The 25,335-nt window shown below is 41.3% G+C and overlaps 1 protein-coding gene across 13 annotated transcripts in view; it reads right to left on the bottom strand.

The window, feature by feature from the left end:
* Positions 1–25,335, bottom strand: part of ANO4 (anoctamin 4) — a 433,131-nt gene that overhangs the window by 222,845 nt on the left and 184,951 nt on the right. For 8 of the 13 annotated variants that reach the window (XM_018048154.1, XM_018048157.1, XM_018048156.1 and 5 more), the window contains one exon: positions 4,541–4,732. In XM_018048154.1, the coding sequence (XP_017903643.1) occupies positions 4,541–4,732 (192 nt within the window). The remainder of the gene's footprint in view (positions 1–4,540; positions 4,733–25,335) is intronic. The other 5 variants (XM_018048160.1, XM_018048158.1, XM_013964018.2 and 2 more) reach the window with 1 other exon arrangement.

The following is a 25,335-nucleotide window of genomic DNA, read 5'->3' as shown; positions in this document are numbered from 1 at the left end:
TGGGAGACCCAGGTTCAGTCCCTGGGTCAGGAAGATCCCCTGGAGAAGGAAATGGCACCCCACTCCAGTACTCTTGCCTGGAGAATCCCATGGACGGAGGAGCCTGATAGGCTACAGTCCATGGGGTCGCAAAGAGTCGGACACGACTGAGCGACTTCACTCACTCACTCATATATGTTCTATGTTTTCACTCAAGTAGCTGAACAAAGTTAAAGGAAAACACACAACTATGGTAACTAGTCCTAGTTTAGTTTCATGACCAGAACGTCAAATAGCCTTTTAATGTGGGCTGGCAACCCTATTCCACTGTCTACACCATCGTACCATCCTCTCAATCCGTCTCATTCCTTTCTCATTCTCAGTTATGACTTTTCTTCCCAGATTCCGGATAAAACTAAACAGGGGAAAAGCGAAAGTGAATACTGGAATGGGCTGCCATTTCCTTCTCCAAGAGATCTTCCCAACTCAGGGATCAAACCCAGGTCTCCTGCACTGCAGACAGGCGCTTTACTATCTGAGCCACCAGGGAAGCCCTGAAACAGGGGAAAAGAACTTCTCAGACCCTCCTCACATTGCCAGCATCCACGCACTCTCCCGTCCCATTTGTTATCACAGATGAACTCTTCATGATTCTGTTGTGCGAACAGCTCTCATTTCCCTCACGGCTGCTCACATCACAAACTCCCCCATCTCCCCAGTGCCACGAATGATTCGCAGGAGATCGCTATTTTAAAAAGAAACTCTTTTGGCCTCACTTCTCCCCCAGCTGCTGCCCTATTTCTTCACGACCCTTCACAGCAAAACTACTTTTAAAAAGTTGTATATATTCTCAGTATCCGATTCATATGCTTCCGTTCTCTATGAAACCTACATTAATCAGGGTTTAATCCCCACCACCTTCACCAAAATTGCTCTTCTCAAAATCACCATCCATCTCCACTTTACTAAAATCAGAGGCCAATTCTCATTCCTCCCCTTACTTGACTTTCAGCAACATTTAACTCAGATAATCACTCCTATCCTCATGTAAGACGTTCTTAATTTCTAAGACACATAATTTCTGGTTTATCTCCAGTCTTGCTGGCCAGCTTTCTTTTTCCTTCTCTGCCTTCTTTGCTGGTGGTTCATGTTGAGACCTTTTCTATTGGGGTGCAACAGATTTCAGCCCTTAATCCTCTCCCCCTTCTCCATCTGGTCATCTCTTTTCCTACCGTGGCTTTAAACCCCAGTCTCTCAAACTCCAACTATGTTTATCCCACCATCCATGTGGTCTCTTCAGTTGCCCACAGACTTTTGATTTTGACCCCACTCTGCCCTCAAATCCTAAATTCTGCTTTCCCTTCAGCTTTCTCCATACCAATTGATACCAATCCCATTTACTCAGGTCAAAAGCCATAAAGTTATACTTAGCTTTCCTTTCTCTTTTATTCCACATTTAATCTATTGAAATTCTGTTGGCCCAGCTTTAAAATACATCCAGGATCCAAATTCTCACCACCGCTTCCACTGCCCTTAGTAAGAGCCATCATGTCTTGACTGGATTGTTAAAGGCAGCCTCCTATCTGATCTTCCTCCATTTGCCCTCTACCCCTGTGGTCTATTCTCAAATAACAGCCAAAGTGATCCTGTTAAACAATATGTCTGCTTATAGGATTCTTCTGTTCACAACCCTTTAAGAGCTCCCATTTCACACAGGGGTCAAAGTCCTTACATGCTCTGCAAGGCCCTGCTCCATCTGACCTCACTGAGCTGATGCATGCTTCTCACTGCAGGCTCAGGGGTCTCAGTGCTTTTCCTCAGACTGCCAGACTCACTCCTATCCTAGGGCTTGTCCCCTGGATAGCCCTGGGCTGGAATGAACCTGCCTATCGACATGGCTCTCTTGCCTTCTAGCCCTTGATCACACATCTTCTCCACAATGTGCCCTACACCTTGAGGACCACCTTATTACGACTGTAACATGCAACCCCCCACCACCTGCTACCCCTTTTTATTTTATCCATAATATTTATCTTCTTCCTAAACACTATTTACTATGTTTATATATCATCTATCTCCCCTGTATAGTATGTAAACTCTCCAAGAACAGGGATCTTTGTTTCATTCACTGATGTATTCTAAGTACCTAAAGAGTGTCTGGCAACCAAACAGGCCCTCAATAAAACATTTGCTGAAAGGTTGATAGAGCAATTAGAAAGCAATTGTAATCAGTCAATTATACTTTTAAAAAGCCAGAAAAAATTTTAAGGAACTCTATAGTCATAGTCTGAAAACCAGCTAATGAAGGGTCAGTTCAGTCCTACCCTAAAAATTATTTATTGGAGATACAAAAATAAATATTCCAGAATCCATGACTTTAAAAATCTTATGGTGGAGAGATAGAGCATTTCAAAAACATTCAAGATTATGGAACAAAATCAGGGTATCCTAGAGAGACCAGCATGAGCAAGGGTGGAGAGACATGACTCAGCCATTATGTGTCTGGAGAGCTGAAAGAAAGTAAGTTTGATCAGACCTCAAGGTCTGGTTGATGCTCCAGCTTGGCTAGACTAGAGTTGCCAGTTATTGGTGAACACCAATCCAGATGCTGCTGTGAAGATGATTTAAAGTCCATCATCAGTTACCTTTAAATAAGGGAGATTATCCCACAATGAGGGAGGGGTGCTCATTCAGTCAGGCAAAAGGTCTTAAAAGCAGAGCTGAGGCTTCCCTAAAGAAGAAATTGTACCTGTGGACAGCATCCTCCGCTGTGCTCAAGGCTTTCTGTCTGCCCTTCAACAGTCTGTCCTATGGATTTCAGACCTGCTTAGACAGCCCTCATAATCATGTAAGTCGATTTTTAGTAAAACTAGTATAAATCTTCTTCTGGCTCTGCTTTTCTGGTTGAACCTTGGCTGATACATTACAGTGTAAAGTTTAAGACAGAAAGGAGCAAAAATGGATGAGAAGCACTAGGGCCTGGATTATGGTGGGCATTTGTTCCTAACATACTAAGAGTGTTGGCCTTTACCCTGGAATGAGTAGGACAAGCAAGATGAATGGCATGGTCACGGGTGAAGGTGAGTCATTCTCCATTTGGTGTGAAGCATGTACTGTAACAAGAGGCAAGAGGACAAGAGAGATGCTAGAGGTTGGGAAACCATCAGAATTACCTGTGAGAAAAGTGATAGGAGAATGGAGAAGGCAGGTTGCCACGGAAGTCAGGCAATACGCTTTGGGAAGAAGTGGTGGTCCACTCTGGTTGGGTACATCAGAAGAGTCTGCCACCCACCAAACTGTGGTGAAAGCAGGTCAATAAGAAGAGCCATGGTGGTGTGGATGAGGCAGAAACCAGGCTGCATTGGGTTGACAAGTGGCTGGGAACCCGAGCGAACAAAGGTAGGTTACTCTTTCAGAAATCTGGCTTTGGAGGGACCAGAAGACATGGTGGAAGTGAGAAAAGGATGCAGAGTCAGATGAAGATGATTAAAATGAGAAGCTTCAGCCTTCTTCACAAACTGAGGGGAATGATCAAGGTCCAGGAGAGGAGGGGTGGTCAAGGCCACTGGTGAAGGACACAGCTGAAAGCTCAGTCAAGGACAGTGGGAGACCGTCACCTCCCGACCACCAGAGGAGAGAAGTGAAGGATGGGAGGAGACAGAGGTATATTTGGAGATGCAGGGACCTGTAGTATCAGGCCCCATGGTTCATGGGTTTCTCAGTGAGGGTAGGAAGCCTGGGTATCCGCTGAGAGAAAGAAGATGACATGGCAAGAGAAGGAAATGACGTTAGCTGAGACTGGCTGGCCAGCTGAAAGCACATTACACACAGGAATCAGGATTGGCAGAGACTTAAAACACGTGACTTTGGAATTTCCTCACAATGTGCTATTTCCATAAGTCAGAAATAGTGTTCATTTGTTTTTCCTCAGTTTTCAAAACAAAGCCTGGCATATAGCAGGCACCCAAGAAATGTATTGAATGAATGAATGAATGCTTACATGAGCCTTTCACCCAAATAGTTGTGGTTGTAAATACCAACTTTGATATAGACTCATTTTATCATTTTTAAGAAATCACAGGTACTTCCCAGGGCCTTGAAAATTCACATGACTCTAGTTGTCTCCCTTTACCTGAGAAAGAAACAGGAGCGAGTCAAGCCACATACCTGAGGCTTCAAAGTGGGCATTTTCACCTTGACATTTTCCCTGGGCTGTCTTAGAGCAAAGTATCAAGAAACTGGCCAAATCTCTGTACTGTTTTATTCTACAGTAAACTTTTCTAAACTGAGCAAGTATATTCACTGGAATTTTCATTTATATTCTACCACAGTAAGTGGAATGTTGCCTTAACCTATTCTGGCACTTCAAGTCCTCTTCCCTCCTATTGGTCTTGGTGACATTTACCACTGATGGAAGTGAAAAGAAGGGGGGAAAAAACCCAAGACTCTTTTAAAAAGGAAGCTTATCTGGAAGCGTGGCAGAATTAGATGACAAAAATATAGCACTGGCGGTCAGGTTGCTGCTAACCCAGGTCCCTGTTGACCCTTCCCCATGCATTACCTGGGTGGAAGACTTTGGTTCTCCCATTAGTGATTCCAGAAGAGCTCGTCTCCATTTTTACTGACCTTCTGCCTGGTGGAAGTGAGGAATGCCTGACCACGGGCAGGCGACGTGACCCTGGGCGGCTTGCCACACTTCGCCGTTGGTGGATTTGCAAACGCTTTTCAGCCCCATGAATAGATAAACTTAAACCTGGAATGAGAAATAGCACCATGATATTGAAGAAGTCGGCTCAGAATAGCTAAAACACCTAATTATTTTCTGGCATAAAATCCAGAAAGCATTCAGGAACTGTTTCACATTCTTAAGGGATGGTAGTAACACTAAAATTGTGGTAGTGACTGATTTTCACATTACATAAATAACTGAATGTTGTTTCAGTCAAAAATGGACATCTTCAGTTATTGTGACAACAGTTTTATACACAGATACAATAAAGTTAAATATTAGAATTATTCCTGAGTCCTGAAAAATATGCAGATAATTGGCATGCTGTTGTCAGGGGCAATGAGGATTAGAAATTGTTGTGATATCCAGAATTTCAATAAAAATCAAATAATTTTTTTCAAAGTATTCATGTATAAGTCAGAATACAGACTGAACTCAGATTTATACCTCTGATAACCTTAGAATGATGTACATATTTAGAGCTATTTTATCTGGGAAATTTTCAGACACACTAAAAGTAAAATAAATAAATAAAAGTAAAAGAAATAGTATGATGGATCCCATGCACACACCATACAGTTTCAATAAATAAAGATCTTTCCAAAAGGCTGAAAAAACTTGCCAATCTTCACCTATTTCATTCCCTTTGTTGTTGGTTTGCTTTTTAGGTGCCAGAGTAGTTTGAAGCAAATTCCAGACTTCATGTCAATTTCATCAAAAATAATATTGGATTACATTAACTTACATCAATTATATTGATATGAATTATATATGCTGATACATATAAATTATATTTTAGAATCCTGAGCAATCTGGGATATAACAGAGGTATGCAGAGTTATTTTTAAATTTCTCCAAGGAGGAGAGGAGGATATAACCTGGGCCAATTTGTAAATTCTAATGAATTTTAAGAAAGGATGACTCAAATCAGAATAAGGCTTAGTCAGCCAAGGAAAAAACAATAACAATGCAAAAAAAAAAACCAACATAAAACATGTAAGGGAGACAAACCTGGGCAGTGCCCACCCAGGCAACAGCCCCAGAGTTCAAGATTCCCAAATGCATAGGCAGACAGCACTGACACACACATTTTCTCTCCTTTATTCACTTGACTGCCCTTACTCTGACAATGCTCACAGACAAACTGCAGATTAGGATTTGGCTTCCAGGGCAAGGAGACCGTAATCACACGAGTGTTCCCATCTCCCTGGAAGACAGGGTCTCCTGTGTAGATTAACAGCTGGTATTCTGGGTGTCCATGCATCTACCTCCTCACAAACAGGATACTCTGCCCCATGAACTGTAACTAAGCCTGCAATGCTCTGAGGCTGAAACCTTGTTGTTGGGAGATTTACCCTGGAAAAGCCTGCCATGCTGGGTGGCCACTCGGGAGACAGCCTGGCAGCCTTCCCCTCCCACTGCATGCCCTGCTCTGAGGCACAGCTGCCTGGGCAAATGTGAGCCTTCCTCCAAGCAGGACTATCACGACAGCAGCCACCTGGCATCCCCACACTCCCTCCCACCGTGATATGCTCCACATTTCCAGACAGGTGTAGGACAAATGTCTGCAGACCCATAAAGACTCCAGAAAAGGGACTCTCATGGTGATCCAGTGGCTAAGACCCTGTTGTCCCAGTGCAGGGGCCCCAGGTTCCATCCCTGGTCGAGGGTGTAGATCCCTCATGAAGCAACTAAAAGATTCTGCACACCGCAATGAAGACTCGAGATCCCACATGCCACAACTAAGACCCATGGCAGCCAAATACATTTATTAAAATAAATATTAAAAAAGACTCCAGAAGAATGCAGATAGATTTTCAGGTGACAGATGAAGGGGCTGGGAGGGACGCTTTAAGTCAACATCAGACAGTACACAACAGTCTCAGTCTGCAATAGATGGCTCTCCCAGGACCATATTTTCTTGTCCCTTTTCCAAAGATTATTGGGCTGAAGGAACCAGAATGGTGAGTCAGCATGGCACTTCCAGCTCTTATCTAACAACTTCTCAAGGAAACACAAAATGACAGAAATGCGAAGAAAAATTACACAGTAGAAATAAACAGCAGAGATACTTGAAGTTGTTTAATTCCTGATTAAAAAATCTAATAATGCAGATGATGGGGAAAAGGTCAAAAAAAAAAAATTCACAAGTACTACCAGGAAACAGTGGCTATGAGGAAGATGGGTATTTTATAGGGTAACTGGGGCAAAACCCTTGATATCTGAGCAAAGCCATCTGGGTCCTCAATGAACTAGGAATTCTCAGAGGTACAGAGACTGGACCATCAGCGCTATCCTCATACAGTGGCTGAGTCAATGAAGGAGAGATGTGTAAACAAACAGTACACAAGACAGCAAATACACTCCTGGCTTACAGAAAGCTAACATTTACAGGAGACTCAGCAGTCATGCGGAGAAGGGAATGGCAACCCACTCCAGAATTCTTGCCTGGAGAATCCCATGGACAGAGAAGCCTGGGGGGCTGCAGTCCAAGGGGTCACAAAGAGGCAGACACGACTAAAGGAACTGCCAGCAAATAAAGTGCATCATCCATCTTGTTCTTAACTTCTTTGGAAGAAAAGAAGTTGATTATCTGTTAAACAAACTCAATATTGATCATTATCCCAATAAGGCCTCATCACAACCCTAAAAGACAGTATTCATTTCTACGTTTGAAACTTGAGGCCCAAGAAGTGAAGCTACTCACCTAAGGCCACACAACAAATGAGTAAAGAATCTGAACTCTGATCTTTTCCACTTTAGCACGAAGCCTGATGAATGAGATATCAATCCAAGGGTGAATTGTATGAAGTCAGTAGTGGTTCTGAATAATTTAACGAGGCAGGGTTGGAAGGGAGAGTGTGCTGACACTCCTTTAGATCCAAACTCTTATGAAACCATCTGTTCCCCCCTTTTCCATCCATCTGAAATGTCTCCCTGGTTCCTGACCAGTTACCAAACACCTTCGGCAGTAAGAAACTGCCTCTTTCTCCAGAAGCCCTTCCAGCTCCTCTGGCCCAAGTCTACACTCTGGTTTCTTTAAACTTGCCGTTAGTTCTGATCACACCATAGCCTTGTACTCTCAGTCACCTGCTGGCAGGCAGATGACCCATTTCTTCCACCAGCTCCACAGTCTCTAAGGACAAGGATCACATGGTGTACTTCTGACTCTCCCCTCAGTTCCCAAGTACTTTCCATACAGAGACGGAGGTGACAATTCCCCTTCTTCAGCTCCTTCTCACTCTGCACATTGGGTCCTTCATGGTGCAAAGACTCCATAGGCACAGGCACAGCACAGAGTCAACAGCTTGTCAAGAAAATGACATGTTCACCCGTGTAACCCATTTTTAATGTAGTGCTTCTGGTTTCAATACACCCTCATCTTCATTCCTAGACAACTTCAGGCCTGAGGCTTGGCTCCTTCCTTCAACTTCAACATCACTTCTGTCCCACTCAGCTGAAAAGATGGAGCCCAGGGGATATCAAAGCTCTCATCTTCCCTCCCTTCTACCCCCAAATATCTTTTAAACATGACTTTTCCTCTTGAGACCTACCATCTATTTTACTTGAAAAAGATCTTAAGTCAAAACCTTGAGAAACACAAACCTTTAAGGATGACAAGTGTATGGTGTGTGGTTAAAATGTGGGTGCTGGACTATTTACAATAGCTAAAACATGGAATGGGTCATCATGCAAAATGATGGGCTGGATGAAGCAGAAACTGGAATCAAGATTGCCAGGAGAAATATCAATAACCTCAGATATGCAGATGACACCACCCTTATGGCAGAAAGTGAAGAAGAACTAAAGAGCCTCTTGATGAAAGTGAAAGAGGAGAGCGAAAATGTTGGCTTAAAACTCAACATTCAGAAAACGAAGATCATGGCATCCGGTCCCGTCACTTCATGGCAGATAGATGGGGAAACAGTGGAAACAGTGTCAGACTTTATTTTTCTGGGCTCCAAAATCACTGCAGATGGTGACTGCAGCCATGAAATTAAAAGATGTTTACTCCTTGGAAGAAAAGTTATGACCAACCTAGATAGTATATTGAAAAGCAGAGACATTACTTTGCCAACAAAGGTCCATCTCACCAAGGCTATGGTTTTTCCAGTGGTCATGTATGGATGTGAGAGTTGGACTATAAAGAAAGCTGAGTGCCAAATAATTGATGCTTTTGAACTGTGGTGTTGGAGAAGACTCTTGAGAGTCCCTTGGACTGCAAGGAGATCCAACCAGTCCATCCTAAAGCAGATCAGTCCTGAGTGTTCATTGGAAGGATTGATGCTAAAGCTGAAACTCCAATACTTTGGCCACCTGATGCGAAGAGCTGATTCATTTGAAAGATCCTGATGCTGGGAAAGATTGAGGGCAGGAGGAGAAGGGGAAACAGAGGATGAGAAGGTTGGATGGCATCACCTACTCAATGGAGATGAGTTTGAGTAGGCTCCGGGAGTTGGTGATGGACAGGGAGGCCTGGCGTGCTGCAGTCCACGGTGTCATGAAGAGTCCGACATGACTAAGTGACTGAGCTGAACTGAACTCCTAACTCTAAGTTCTCTTTCCCTCCTTGTTCCCAAAGGTGGGGGTACTCACTTCCTGGGGCTACTGTAGCAAATTACAGTAACTGTGGTGGGTTGAAACAACAGAAATTTATCTTACAGTCCTACAGACTAAAAGCCTGAAATTAAGGTGTTTCTCATAGCTGTGAGAAGAAATCTATTCCTTGCCTCTTTCAGCATCTCACAGATGCCAGCTGTCCTTGGTGTTCTCTGCCTTGTGAGCACATCACTGTGATGTCTGTCTTTACTGTCATATCACCTCCTCCTCGGCACTCGTGTCTATCTCCCTCCACCGCTCATCCTTTTAAGGATGCATGTGATGGCACTTTGGGCCCACTTGGAAAATACAGGCTAATCTCTTCATCTCAAGATGCTTAGCAGCAAACTCATTAGCAAACAAGATCCCATCTGCAAAGTCTTTCCAAATGTCACATTCACAGGTTCTGGGGTTAGGACATGGCTGTATATTTTGAAGCCATAATCAGAGTGAGGATTTCCAAAGGTTCTGATGTGGGTCTTCTCTTTCTCTCCATCTTCTCACACATTCCGTGTCTCCAGCTGACAACTATGTGTGGTCATCTTCCAAGTGATTCTTACTTTGCTCTGTCTCCTAAATTTCAAAGCCATCTTTCCCACTATGCTTGAGTCTGCTCTTGGGGAATTCAACAGGTCTGTCCACAGAACACAGCAAGTGTTTAACGTATTGATAAAGCAAAGCTTAGATTTCTAAGTTCCTTGTATATTTTCTTTGTTTGCAAAAATTCTAACTGAAATGTAAGCATTTTGCTCAATAAAATACAATTCTTCTGTGCTCTTTGTTTCCGGCTTACTCCCAAACTGCACTAGCTCTGGCCACATTGTGCGATAGAAGGGTGCCTATGTAGAAGTGATTTGCTTTCATCTAAATGTCATCCCTGTGATTCAGAGGCGCTCTATGCCATGGGAACATCTGGAGCTCTGTCAATGTTTTACAACTTGCAGCAACAGCGCCAACGTGTTGCATCACTCTCCTTGTCATTTCTTAGATCAACTATGTTTCAAGACACCGAAAAACCATGTTTTGAATATCACCATAAGCTAAATATGACTCAACTATTCCTAATTAAAAAATAATCCGTGAAAAGGGATATTTATTTCTAGTTTTCTCTATTTCTCAGATTTAACTACTAAGGTAGAGAACAAATCCATCTCCAGAGGCCTGATGACAGGACTTGCCGCAGCCCAGCCTTCCTCCATCACACCATCCACAACGTGTCTACTCCTATTTGATCTTCCTTCGTTGGAACAGGCTATTCGATGGGTTGGCATCCGTACATTCACAAACCTGGCAGTACCGACACATCAAAACCAGGAAGGACTTCCTGCCAAGTTGCTGTTATTTGTAATATTGTGACAGTTGTCTGTCTAAAGCCACATTACCTTGGCATTCAAGCACTTTGAAAGGAGACCAAAATGCTAAGGACTAGATATGACACTATCCAGACTTCACTTTTGGTTCAGTGTCTATACGAAGAACTTACAGGATCAGAAAAGATAAGAGCCTGAAACAACATTCAAGTGTTAATTAAAGTGATAGGGATAAATTACCAGGGTGTCTCTCCTGCAAACCCACTTCTAGATTCTTTATAGCCTTTTTGGTAATTTTTTTCTCTCCTATGGGACTGACTTAGGACTGATTTAGAGTCTCCTTTTCCCCCCTTGCTACAGAATTCTTCTAGAAGGACTTCATTGAAACTACAGTGACACAGTAGATGACTAACCCCAATTCTTCGTAATTTTTCTCTGCCATGTGGCCCATCGGTGCTTTCCAGTAAAAAAGGAAGTGCATTTCCTGTTCTGTTCATTTTGGGCCTGATCATTATGATCTGCTTCAGCCAAGGCAATGTTAGCAGACACGATGAAAACATAGACATAAAATGTGCTCAGATGGTGATGGCTGAGTTATTTCTTCCCTGCTCTCTGTCTCAGGACTTCTGAGGGCCCAAGGCGACCTGCACCTGTCAGGTGGTCCCTTTCCCATGGCTCCAACTCTGCTGGTCTCTAATGCTATCCTTGCCTCTTTAGACACTGTAAAGACTTCCCCAGATGGTTCAGCAGGTAAAGAATATACCTGTAGTACAGAAGATACAGGAGATGCAGGTTCAATACCTGCGTCAGGACGATCCCCTGGAGGAGGAAATGGCAACTTCAATATCTAGGAAATCCCATGGGCAGAGGAGCCTTGTGGGCTACAGTCCACGGGGTCTTAAAGAATCAGACATGACTGAGCAAGTAAACACAAAGGCTTCCCACTGTTGGTAGACCCTGGGCGCTTTACTGCCTCTTCTTAATGTCCTCAACCCAACCGCTCTTTGCAACACAGAAAGTCCTTTTACTAAAATCTGCTCATTAATTCAAATGCTGTTTTTTCCTGAATTTTGATGATAGTGTTGTGCAAATCCATCTCCCTCAGTTTTAATAGTTAAAGGCTCTACATTCTCGTAACTCAGTAACATCACTGAAAACTTCTTTGGAAGGTTCTCAAAAACTTCATGATTGTTATCCTTCATTTTTATTCCCCAGGACTGTCTCATTTGGGGTCAGCTTTTCTTCTTCACTACTCTGAAGGTTAACACTCTGAATTTCTCATTTCATCTCATCCTGTGATATTTAACTTATCTTAAATCACCACATTTTCACTCAGAGAAACAATGAGAGAATGACTATGAATGTCTTGTCATTTTGTGGAAGTTCAAGGGTTTTCCTTGTGTTTCACACACTTAGGCACAAGGTACTCTCTACCTCCAGCCCCATCCCCAACCCCCACACAGATAGACATAAAACTCATCAGAAAACTGTTACAAGTGATATTTAAGGAGTGAAAAGATGGATACAGGCATTTGGAAATATGCAGTTTGAAATTTATATTTTGGAAAAGAGTTCTTTTTAAATCTTCAATTATCTTTAAGAAGCCAGTAAAGCACCTCTGCTTTCTCCAAAAGGACTTTACTTATTTCATATTTTTCATAATGATATGGTTAAATGTTATCACACTCCAGGTATACAAGTTAGGGATAGGTGACAAAAATAGCTAAATAGAAACCGGATATGTACCCTACATGGGGAAACCCACACTTGGTGCAGACATATACACTGAAATCGCAAATTTCAGTGGAAACACTTACTAAATATTACCAATCAAGCAACTTAAATAGTATACGAGTACTATTTCATAAAATCATTGGACTCAACTTTATCTTGGCAGTTAAAAAAAAAAAGCTTCTAGAAGTGAAACACATGATGGTTTACTATCAGTAACATCAAATGATAAGCATTAACCCCTAGAGGAAACAGTGTTTTACGTAAGATTTTAGTCATTTGGCAAGTGAGTAAAATTTAGTTAAAAAGAATTTTTTATATTACAATTTATTTCTATCAACAACTAGTGAGCCTTACATGTCAGGCCCAAGGACAAAAATAAGGATGATGAAGGCTGAATCTATGTCTGTAAGAGGATGCTATCATAAGGGGAAAAGTTACGCAGAAGCAACTCGGATAGCAGCAAGATGTGAAAGGTCCATAAGGGAGGTACAGCTCAGAATATGTATACTTGAGGAAAGAAGGCTCAGCACCCTTTTCCTGTAGAAACAGATTTTAAAAACTGGGGGCTTTGCAGGCCATATGGTTCCTGTTGCAACTACTCATTTCTACTATAGTAGCCCCAAAGCAGCCACAGATGATGTGTAAGTGAATGTGTAGCTGAGTTCCAATAAAACTTCACTTAAAAAAAAAACAGGTGATGGGCTGAATTTGGTCCATGGATTGACTTGGAAAGTTAAGAAAAGGGTTGTTACAGAAGGCTTCACAAGGAGGGTGGTACTGTCACCCAGCCTGGATTGCTGGGCAAGTTTCTAAAAGGCAGAGATGGAGGGAAAGAGCATTCCTGGGAGCAAAGTCATGAGGGCATGAAAGGACAGAGTCAATTAAAGCAGTGAAAAGGTGTCCAGTCTCAAGCACATGTAGTATATATGACCATTAACACTGGCTGATTAGACTGAATGTAATGATCATGACACCTTTTGTATGGATTAAATTTTAGAGAATTTGAGCCTTGAACGTTATACTAAAGAGTATAATCTTCATTCTAAGACAATGAGGAATCACTGATGGTATGTGAGCAAGGTGGGGGGGTACATCACCAGAGCAGGGATTTAAGAAGACTCCTCGATTTCATCCTGTGCAACAGATTATTGATAAGAGTCATAGGGGCCTGGATCCGAGTAGTGACAGGAGGGGCACAAACAGATTGAAGAGACAGATTGAGAGCAGATTCTGTACAACTGGATAACCTTTTTAATGTTTAGAGGTGAGAGGAAAGAATCAAGATTAACTTTGGATCTGAAGATAGTAAAAGAAATAAAAACATGGATGGGATATTTTGATAGGCAAGATGCAGGCAACAAAATGGGTTCAGCTTTGGATATACTGGGTCTCTGACTCCCTGAGACATCGAAATAAAATGTTCACTCAGCACTGCCAGAAATAAAGGTGTGGAGTTTGGGCACGCTTCCGGCTGGAGTTCTTTGCTAGAGGTGAATGAATAGTGAAGCTCTGAGACAGCCTGCAACTTCTAGAGGAGAGATCACAGATAAAACCTGGAGGGAACTTCTAGAGGGAAGATAACCCCAAATTAACAGCAACAATAGTCAGCATTGGCTGAGGGTTTACCATGTACCAGATATTGTTCTAAGAGTAATAGACATATTACCTCCTTTAAGCATTGTGTCAACCATACATGGTATTAATACATGCACATTCTTTATCCCCATGTGACGGAAGAGAAAATTGAGGTATAGAAATAGTGAGTAATTGACCAAAGGTTACAAGGAAGTGGCACAGCCAGAACTTGAACCCAGGCAACCCGGCTAGCCTTCCCAGGAATGCTGCAGGCAGCAAGAGAAGGGAAACAAGAGAAGGACATGCTCAAGGCAGGCCGAAGAAAGGGAGAACCGAGGAAAGAAAGCATTCACATGGACTGAGACAGAAGTGGATGCCAAACTGCAAGAAGCTGAAGAGTGAGAGGAACACAGGCAGTGCAGACAGTAAATCCAATACTCGGAATGCAAATCCTGCGGCAGACACAGCAATGGCTCCCCTAAAACATCCAAGTCCTAATCCCCGAAACCTGTGAATACCTTACTACATGTGGCAAAAGGGACTTCACAGGTGCTAATGAGGACTCTGGCAGAAATCATCCTGGGTTATCCAGGAGGGCACAATTTAATCATAGGAGTCCTTACAAGCAGACAACCTTTTGTGGCTGGAGTCAGAGAGACGCGTGCCGCTGGCTCATTGAAGGGGCCATGGAATGTGGCAGCTCTAGAACTGGGAAAGCCAAGGACACAGATTCTCCACCAGAGTCACAAGACTGAGCACAGCGCTGCTAACAATTCAGTTCTAGCCACATGAGACCTGTATCTGACCTCTAACTTGCAGAACTTTAAGATTATAAATTTGTGTAATTTTAAGCCAAAGTGTATGGTAATTATTACCACAGCAATAGAACACTAATTCAGCTTCCCATCTCTCCCCAATCTGATTAATATTCTTGATAATGATTCTAAGACCCACCCACGTCAGTCTACCCCTGGCCACGGCCACAGACAACAGGCAATCCCCTAGTCAGCACAAGCTCCCCAACATCCAGGGCAAGGCACTGAGGGGCCAGGGAAGGAGGGAGATGGGGAAGCTAGCCCTGCCTGAATCTCCTTAATCTATACTTAATTTAACTGACCAAGAAACAAATGCTAATTCAAAGAGGTCAAAGAATTTATCAAAGCTAACTCGAGAATGCAACCCACTAATCATTTACTGATTACAGCTCGATGTTAATAATGGTGCAGTTAGATTTTCAGCCATATGATGTGCTTCTAAAGACTCTTTGACAGATGTTAACAAAAAAAACAGCAACAAAATGGCATGAAATTATACAGGACAAGAAAAAAGACAAAAATAAATAAATAAATTACACAAGACTTTGAAATGTAACTTTTAAATGGAATTTAATGATAATTTCAAAGGAATAATGAAGGTTATTTATATGATTGAGTTATAAAGTTGATCTCAACTAATTTTGGTGCTAACAAATACATTTCTGATATAGTTAATAATTAATGAAAGCTTCTGGCAAAAAAAAAAAAAAACCACCTGTATTTTAACGCCCTTTTGAAATGGCCTAAATTATTGTAAAAAAAAAAAAAGACTTTACCCATTTTTCTTAAATATTTGTTTGAAATAAGTTACCCCTGTGTCAAAATATTTAGCAAAATCATTTGCTCAAAACAAGGCATATTCACTATTCTTATTCTGTATGGTCTTTCAAAACTTGTTTGGTCATCAGTGTTGGTGGTGATGATTTAGTCGCTAAGTTGTGTCCAACTCTTGTGACCCATGGACTATAGCCTGCCAGGCTCCTCTGTCCATGGGCTTCTCCAGGCGAGAATACTGGATCCCCTTCTCCAGGGGATTTTCCTGACCCAGGGATTGAATCCAGGTCTCCTGCATTGAAGGCAGATTCTTTACCAACTGAGCTACAAGGGAAGCCCTTGAAAGCCTGTCCCTAAAGCCAAGCCTCAGTATATTAATGAATCAAGTGACTGGAATCAGGTATGTATACTTTCATAGCAATGTGAATATCGTTAAGCCTTGGCTAACCATGGTTTACAAGTACCTTATTCAGTAAATGTGGGATGACAGCAAGGTCAGGTTTCACAGAAAATAAGGAAGGGGGAAATAAACACAGCATTAACATTGTTTTTAAGTATATGTCTCCTAGTGGCTGCTGATCTCCAAATTCACTAGCATTAAATACCTGCTGTAGTGGGCAAACTCTCTCTTAGATTGTTTTTCAGTCACCCGGTTGTGTCCAATTCTTTGCAACCCCATTGACTGCAGCAAGCCAGGCCTCACTGTCCCTCACCATTTCCTGAAGTTTGTCCAAGGTCGTGTCCATTGCATCGGTGATGCCATCCAGCCATCTCATTCTCTGACATCTCTCTTAGATTAAGGATCAGCAAACCATGGTTCATGGGCCAAATCTGACCAATCACCAGTTTTTGTAAAGAAAGGTTTATTGGAACTCAGCCACAGATATGTTTACACATCACCTGACTGTTTTTGTACTACAACAACACAGTTGAGCAGTTGTGACAAAGACTGTTTGGCTCTCAAAGAAGAAATACTTACTATCTGGCTCTTTACAGAAGTTTGCCTACCCCTGTCTTAGATGAACACCACTAAGATATTTGGAAAACACTGCTCAGGTATTGTGACTTACTGACACAAACTATCTCCTTAAATGTTTTAAAGACAGTAATCTGCTTGAAATTTCAAACCTTAACAGCTTGAATGTTCATAGACTTCTGCACTTCCTTCCTCTTTTATTTGGTAAGGCATGGCAAAATAACTCCTATAACTGCTTGGTGTTTTTCCAAACTAATGTGGAAGCTGGGAACCTGTTTTGGGGGGTTATAGGTAACAACAGGAAGAGCATAAACACAGTTCCAATAGACCACAAAAAGCCTTATATGCTCCAGTAGATAGATACCACATTACATCTATCCACAATATTACATCTAATATATAACTATATTATTAAATATTAAATTGTTATTAAATAACATAATAATTATTAAATAATATTTAATAATAATCGTATTGTGTTATTCATGGAAACTGGCCTGAATTGAGTGCAATGGTAATAATAGCTCACACTGAGGCACTGTGGCAAAGAACACAGATTTAGGGTGCAAACTGCCTGGGTTCAAATCCTGCCTATGCCACTACCAACTGTGTTCTTAATTAGCTTCTAGGGGCCTCAGTTTCCTTATATAAAATGGGGATAACAGTACTATCTACCTCATAGGATATAGCAGTTCTGGGCACATAGTAAATTCCATTTAAAAATATTGATTATTTACAGCAATATATTAACAATCTTACTATTGAGAATGCGATTAGTGGTTAAGAGTGTAGGTTCTACAGTCTGTCTACCTAAGTTGGCCTGTATTCTGGTTCTACTCCTTTCTGGCTGTGAGAATTTGGACATGACCCAATGGGGGGATAATAGTAACATCTACCCTTGGACTGTTTTGAGGATTATTTGAGTTAATACATATAACACTGCCTGACAGAGTATATACTCAATAAATCCTATTTTTATTATTTTCAGTATTAGTATTATATTATTAATATTTTCATCACCATGTAACTTGCCTGATGATAAATGTTCTACATTATGAGGCACTATTATCAATACCATTTTAAGGATATAGGAACTTAGACATAAGAAAGTTAAGTAACTGGTTTCATTCACTGAATGATGTAACTGGGAACTGAGGAGACCTTTGGGTCTACATAACAATAGAGGCTGATTTCTTTAAGGGAAAACAGGCTGATTAAGAAACAGAAGAATTTTATAGTTTCTGGTCTTACATTTATATCTTTAATCTATTTTGAGTTTATCTTTGTGTATGGTGTTAGGAAGTGTTCTAATTTTGTTCTTTTACATGTAGCTGTCCGGTTTCCCCAGCACCACTTATTGAAGAGGCTGTCTTTGGCCCATTGTATATTCTTGCCTCCTTTGTCAAAAATAAGGTACCCAGAGGTCGCTCAGTTCAGTCACTCAGTCGTGTCTGACTCTGTGACCCCATGAACCGCAGCACGCCAGGCCTCCCTGTCCATCACCAACTCCCAAAGTCCACCCAAACCCATGTCCATTGAGTCGGTGATGCCATCCAGCCATCTCATCCTCTGTCGTCCCCTTCTCCTCCTGCCCCAATCTTTGCCGGCATCAGGGTGGCCAAAGTATTGGAGTTTCAGCTTCAATATCAGTCCTTCCAATGAACACTCAGGACTGATCTGCTTTAGGATGGACTGGTTGGATCTTGTTGCAGTCCAAGGGACTCTCAAGAGGCTTCTCCAACACCCCAGTTCAAAACCATCAATTTTGGGGCACTCAGCTTTCTTTATAGTCTAACTCTCACATCCATACATGACCACTAGAAAAACCATAGCCTTGACTAGACGGACCTTTGTTGGCAAAGTAATGTCTCTGCTTTTTAATATGCTGTCTAGGCTGGTCATAGCTTTTCTTCGAAGGAGTAAGCGTCTTTTAATTTCATGGCTGCAATCACCACCTGCAGTAATTTTTGGAGCCCAGAAAAATAAAGTCAGCCACTGTTTCCACTGCTTCTCCATCTATTTCCCATGAAGTGATGGGACCAGATGCCATGATCTTCATTTTCTGAATGTTGAGCTTTAAGCCAACTTTTTCACTCTCCTCTTTCACTCTCATCAAGAGGCTTTTTAGTTCCTCTTCACTTTCTGCCATAAGGGTGGTGTCATCTGCATATCTGTGGTTATTGATATTTCTCCCAGCAATCTTGATTCCAGTTTGTGCTTCTTCCAGCCCAGCGTTTCTCATGATGTACTCTGCATAGAAGTTAAATAAGCAGGGTGACAATATACAGCTTTGATGTACTCCTTTTCCTATTTGGAACCAGTCTGTTGTTCCATGTCCAGTTCTAACTGTTGCTTCCTGACCTGCATATAGGTTTCTCAAGAGGCAGGTCAGGTGGTCTGCTATTCCCATCTCTTTCAGAATTTTCCACAGTTTGTTGTGATCCACACAGTCAAAGGCTTTGGCATAGTCAATAAAGCAGAAATAGATGTTTTCCTGGGACTCTCTTGCTTTTTTGATGATCCAGCGGATGTTGGCAATTTGATCTCTGGTTCCTCTGCCTTTTCTAAAATATCAGGAATTTCATGGTTCACATATTGTTGAAGCCTGGCTTGGAGAATTTTGAGCATTGCTTTACCTGTAGGTGCATGGGCTTATTTTTGGGCTTTCTATCTTGTTCCATTGGTCTATATTTCTGTTTTTGTGTCAGTACCATACCGTCTCAATGACTGTAGCTTTGTAGTATAATCTCAAGTCAGGAAGGTTGATTCCTCCAGCTCCATTCTTCTTTCTCAAGACTGCTTTGGCTATTTGGGGTCTTTTGTGTTTCCATATGAATTGTGAAATTTTTTGTTCTAGTTCTTTGAAAAATGCCATTGGTAATTTGATCGGGATCACTTTGAATCTGTAGATTGCATTTGGTAGTATAGTCATGTTCACAATATTGATTCTTCCTACCCAGAAATATGGAATATCTCTCCATCTGTTTGTGTCATCTTTGATTTCTTTCATTCAGTTCAGTTCAGTTGCTTAGTCATGTCCGACTCTTTGCGACCCCATGAATCACAGCATGCCAGGCCTCCCTGTCCATCATCAACTCCCGGAGTTCACTCAGACTCACGTCCATCGAGTCAGTGATGCCATCCAGCCATCTCATCCTCGGTTGTCCCCTTCTCCTCCTGCCCCCAATCCCTCCCAGCATCAGTCTTTTCCAATGAGTCAACTCTTCACATGGGATGGCCAAAGTACTAGAGTTTCAGCTTTAGCATCATTCCTCCCAAAGAAATCCCAGGGCTGATCTCCTTCAGAATGGACTGGTTGGATCTCCTTGCAGTCCAAGGGACTCTCAAGAGTCTTCTCCAACACCACAGGTCAAAAGCAGTGTCTTATAATTTTCTGTATACAGTTCTTTTGTCTCCTTGGGTAAGTTTATTCCTAGATATTTAACTATTTTTGTTGCAATGGTGAATGGGATGATTCCTTAATTTCTCTTTCTGATCTTTCATTGTTAGTATATAGAAATGAAAGTGATTTTTGTGTATTGATTTTGTATACTGCAACTTTGCTAAGTTCACTGATTAACTCTAGTAATTTTCTAATACAATCTTTAGGGTTTTCTATATACAGTATCATGTCATCTGCAAACAGTGAAAGCTTTACTGCTTCTTTTCCAACCTGGATTCCTTTTATTTCTTTTTCTTCTCTGATTGCTGTAGCTAGGACTTCCAGAACTATGTTGAATAACAGTGGTGAAAGTGGACATCTTTGTCTTGTTTCTGATCTTAGGGGGAATGCTTTCAGTTTTTCATCATTGAGAATAATGTTTGCTGTAGGCTTATCATATATGGCTTTTACTATGTTAAGGTAGATTCCTTCTATGCCCATTTTTTGAAGAGTTATAATCCTATAACTCTTAGTGGAAAACACAAGCAGAACACTCAATGACATAAATCAAAGCAAGATCCTCTATGACCCACCTCCTACAGTAACGGAAATAAAAACAAAAGTAAACAAGTGGACCTGATTAAACTTAAAAGCTTTTGCACAGCAAAGAAAACTATAAGTTGGGTAAAAAGACAACACTCAGAATGGGAGAAAATAATAGCAAATGAAACAACTGACAAAGGATAAATTTCCAAAATATATAAGCAGCTCATACAACTCAATACCAGAAAAACAAACAACCCAATCAAAAAGTGGGAAAAAGACCTAAACAGACATTTCTCCATAGAAAACATACAGGTGGCTAACACACACATGAAAAGATGCTCAACATCACTCATTAGAGAAATGAAAATCAAAACTACAATGCGATATCACCTCACACCTGTCATCATCAAAAAGTCTACAAACAATAACTGCTGGAGGGGGTGTGGAGAAAAGGGAATGCTCTTGCACTGTTGATGGGAATGTAAATTGATATAGCCACTATGGAGATTCCTTAAAAAACTAGGAATAAAACTACCATATGACCCAGCAATCTCACTCCTAGTTATATACCCTGAGGAAACCAGGGTTGAAAAAGACACATGTATCCCATTGTTCACTGCAGCACTATTTACAATAGCTAGAACATGGAAGCAACCTAAATGTCCACTGACAGATGAATGGATAAAGAGGTCATGGTACATATACACAGTGGAATATTATTCAGCCCTAAAAAGGAACACATTTGAGTCAGTTCTAATGAGGTGGATAAACCTAGAACCTATTATACAGAGTGAAGTAAGTCAGAAAGAGAAAGATAAATATTGTATTCTAAAGCATATATACGGAACCTAGAACAATGGTACTGAAGAATTTATTTACAGGGCAGCAATGGAGAAATAGACATAGAGAATAGACTTATGGACATGGGGAGAGGGGAGGAGAGGGTGAGATGTACGGAAAGAGTAACATGGAAACTTACATTACCATATGTAAAATAGATAGCCAATGGGGATTTACTGTATGACTCAGGAAACTCAAACAGGGGCTCTGTATCAACTTAGAGGGTTTGGATGGGGAGGGAAATGGGAGGGAGGTTCAAAAGGGAGGTGACATATGTATACTTATGGCTGATTTATGTTGAAGTTTGACAGAAAACAATAAAATTCTGTAAAGCAATTATCCTTCAATAAAAAGAAAATTAATTTTAAAAAGGAAAGAAACAGAGAAGAAGTGGGACTAAGGTAGCAACACTGGAGGCTCCCAAATTTCCTTCCTCCAACAGAGTCACTGAATGTACCGCTGCACAGGGAGCAAGTCCCTCTAAGAGGGATCCAGAAACTAGCTGAGTGACTCCTATATACTGGGCAAAAGAGAAAATACCACATCAAAACAGGTGGGAAAGACTGAGACACATTCACACCGTATATCCCATACCAGGCAGAGCACCATACAATCAGCAGGGAACCCTCAATGCTCAGTCACTCCCTGAAGAGTGAAGGGTTTGAACCACACACCTAGTGCCCCAACTTTTAAGGCTCCCACCCAAGGCAGAGGCTCTCAAAACCCCTTTGTCTTGTAACCCTTTTTGGCTTGAAGTCTATTTTGTCCAATAGAGGTATGGCTATGCTGGCTTCTTTCCATTTGTTTGCTTGGAATGTTATCTTCCAACATTTTACTTTTAGCTTATGTGTGTTTCTAAAATGAGTTTCCTATGGGCAGAATATTGTTGGGTCTTTCTTTTATTAACCTATCCAGCCTTTCTGGTGCTTTTTAATTGGTTATTTCAATCCATTTACACTTAGTGTGATTATATGTAAGGATTTACTACTCCCATTTTATCTTTTGCCTTCTGTTTCTCTCTCCATTGTTTCTTTTTCCTTCTGTTTCTGGGTACCTTTATAAGCTGGTGGTTTTCTATGGTGATTCTCTCCCTCCTCACTTTTTTAAATATTTTGTGTCTTTAGACTTATGCTTTGGGGTTACCATGAGGTTTACATAAAACGTCTTATAGATAAAATAGTCCTCTTTCTGCTGATAGCAATTTATCTTCATTCACCTATAAGGGTTCCATCCTTTTATACTTCCCTTTTTATATTTTTGATTCTGTAATTTCATTACTAAGTAGTAATAGTCACTATTATTTTTTAAGCTTAATATATTATTCTTATAAAAGAGTTAGTGTTCTAATTCTATTTATCATCTTAATCAGAGCTTTGGGTGATTTCATGTTTTTATTTCAGCTTGAAGAGCTCTGTTCAACATTTCTTGTAAAGCAGTTCTAATGTTGGAAAATCCCTCAGCTTCTCTTTGTCTGGGGAAAGATTTCTCTCTCCTTCATATTTGAAGGATAATTTTGCTGCATAGAGTGTTCTCGGCTGGTAGTTTTTATATTTAAATATTTTGAACATGTTATTCCACTCTCTCCTGGCCTGTAGAGTTTCTGTTTTTTTTGTTGTTTGGTCGCTAAGTCGTGTCCGACTCTTTTGCAACCCTATATACTGTAGTATATGTAGTCTCCCAGGCTCCTCTGTCCGTGAAATTTCCCAAGCAAGAATGCTGGAGTCGGGTGCCATTTCCTTCTCTAGGTAGAACTTCTGCTGATAGCTTAATGGAGAGTTCCTTTGTGGGTTACTGTCTTTTATTCCTGTCTACCTTTAAAATCCTTTACCTTGACTTCTAACAGTTTTAATATAATGTATCTTGGAGATACATAATAAGGTGTTCTGTTAGCTTTATGGACTTCTAGATAGAGTTTCTTTTCTAGGTTTGGGAAGTTCTAGGGTATTATTTCTATAAATAAACTCTGCCCCGTTTTCCCTCTTCTTCTGGGATGCTCATTATACTTATGTTGGCTTTTTTACTGGAGTTAGTTCTTACAGGGTTTTCTTTACTTTTAAGTCTTAGTTTTCTCTCTTCCATCTGAATCATTGCTATATTTCCATCATGCTGCTGCTGCTGCTAAGTCGCTTCAGTTGTGTCCGACTCTGTGCGATCCCATAGACGGCAGTCCACGAGGCTCCTCCGTCCCTGGGATTCTCCAGGCAAGAATCCTGGAGTGGGTTGCCATTTCCTTCTCCAATGCATGCATGCATGCTAAGTTGCTTCAGTCATGCCCGACTCTGTGCAACCCTATGGACAGCAGCCCACCAGGCTCCTCTGTCCACAGCATTCTCTAGGCCAGAATACTGGAGTGGGTTGCCATTTCCTTCTCCATATTTCCATCATGGAGCTTCTAATTCTCTCTTCAATTATGATCTGCTCTATTTCTAATGCATTATAAAGTATTCTCCATCTCATTTGAGTTCTTTAGCTCCAGAATTTGTATGGATCTTTTTTAGAATTTCAGTGTCTTTGGTAAAGCACATCTTCCATTTGCTAATTTTATCCCTGAAACCATTTGTAGCACTTTTCTGAGTTTTCCTATAGCTCAATGAATTTCTTCATAAAAGCTATTTTAAATTCCTTGTCAGTTATACCACAATATTCTACATTTTTTGTTTCAGTTGCCAGAAAATTGTCATTTTCTTTTTGTGACCACGGTGTTTGAGGAGAAGTGCCCCTGCTGCTGCATTTGAAGTAACAGACACATTCCTTACTTAGATAAGGTTTTGTTTACTTTGGTTCTAACAATTCAACAGGCTGGTGGTTAGGTGCCTTCATTTTATTTTTTAGAGGGTAGCACTATAGCACAAGTTTTGCTTTCCTTACCACTAAGGTAAGGAAAGGATAGAAAATTGCAACCCACTCCAGTATTCTTGCCTGGAAAATTTCACGGACAGAGGAGGCTGGCAGGCTACAGTCCTTGGAGTCGCAGAGTTGGACACAATTGAGTGACTGGGCACTCAAGGAAAGAATGCATTAACAAAGCAAGAGGTGCTGGAAGAGCAGGAGAAGGATGCATGTAGTACTTGGGACTTTGGGCGTGCCCACAACCTGGTAGGGTGCTCTTCAGGTCAGGGAACCCCAGAGGTCCATGGGCAGTTATCTTATCTCCTAGAGCAAACAGCAGAAGATGCTTTCCTTCAGTTCTTTCTTGTCTGCGTACTGCCCTCCACTTTCCCTACCGCAACCCTAGTCACTGCAGTCTCTCTTTAGAGAGAGCAGCTGCTCCCTCCAGCTGTAGCGCACATTCACCACCTCACCCCCCACCTCATCTGCTGGAGAGGTTGTATTGGCTCACTGCCAGTCACCTCTCTGCTGTCACTACCTCTGGCACCACTAGCTCCACCAGCACTCCCCTCAATCTGCCTCCTCTGGAGTTCAGTCCACTAACTTTCAGGTACACAGATGGATGGGTGCCTCAGAGATTCTGCTATGCTGTGCTCAGGCTTATTTTTTCTTTCTTTTTTTTTTTTTGGTTATGGAGTATACAAGAACTCATGCAATAAGAACAATGCAACAGCAAAAAAACAAGCAGTAACCCAATTAAAAAGTGAGCAAAGGACCTGAATAGACATTTCTCCTAAGAAAACATACAAATGGCCAAAAAGTCCATAAAAAGATACTCAGCCTGACTCATCATCAGGCAAGTGCAAATCAAAACCACAATGAGTTATTATCTCATACCTGTTAGAATATCTAATGTCAAATAAACAAGAGATAACAAATGCTGGTGAGGATGTAGAAGAAAAGACTCCTATATGCTGTTGGTGGGAATGTAAATTGGTACAGCCACTATGGAAAGCAATATTGAGGTTTCTCAAGAAATTAAAAATAGAACTGCTATATGATCCAGCAACCCCATTTCTGGGTACATTTCCAAAGGAAACAAAATCATTTTCTCAAAGAGATATCTGGTGCACCTCTATTTTCACTGCAGCATGATTTACAATAGCCAAGACATGGAAACAACCAAGACAATGTCACTGATGGATGAATGGAGAAAGAAAATGCAGTATATATACACGATGGAATAT

This window comes from Capra hircus, chromosome 5 (assembly GCF_001704415.2).
Source record: "Capra hircus breed San Clemente chromosome 5, ASM170441v1, whole genome shotgun sequence".
NCBI classification, from domain to species: domain Eukaryota; kingdom Metazoa; phylum Chordata; class Mammalia; order Artiodactyla; family Bovidae; genus Capra; species Capra hircus.
Note: the sequence above shows the minus strand (reverse complement) of the source record. Positions and strands in the feature narration are given on the sequence as shown.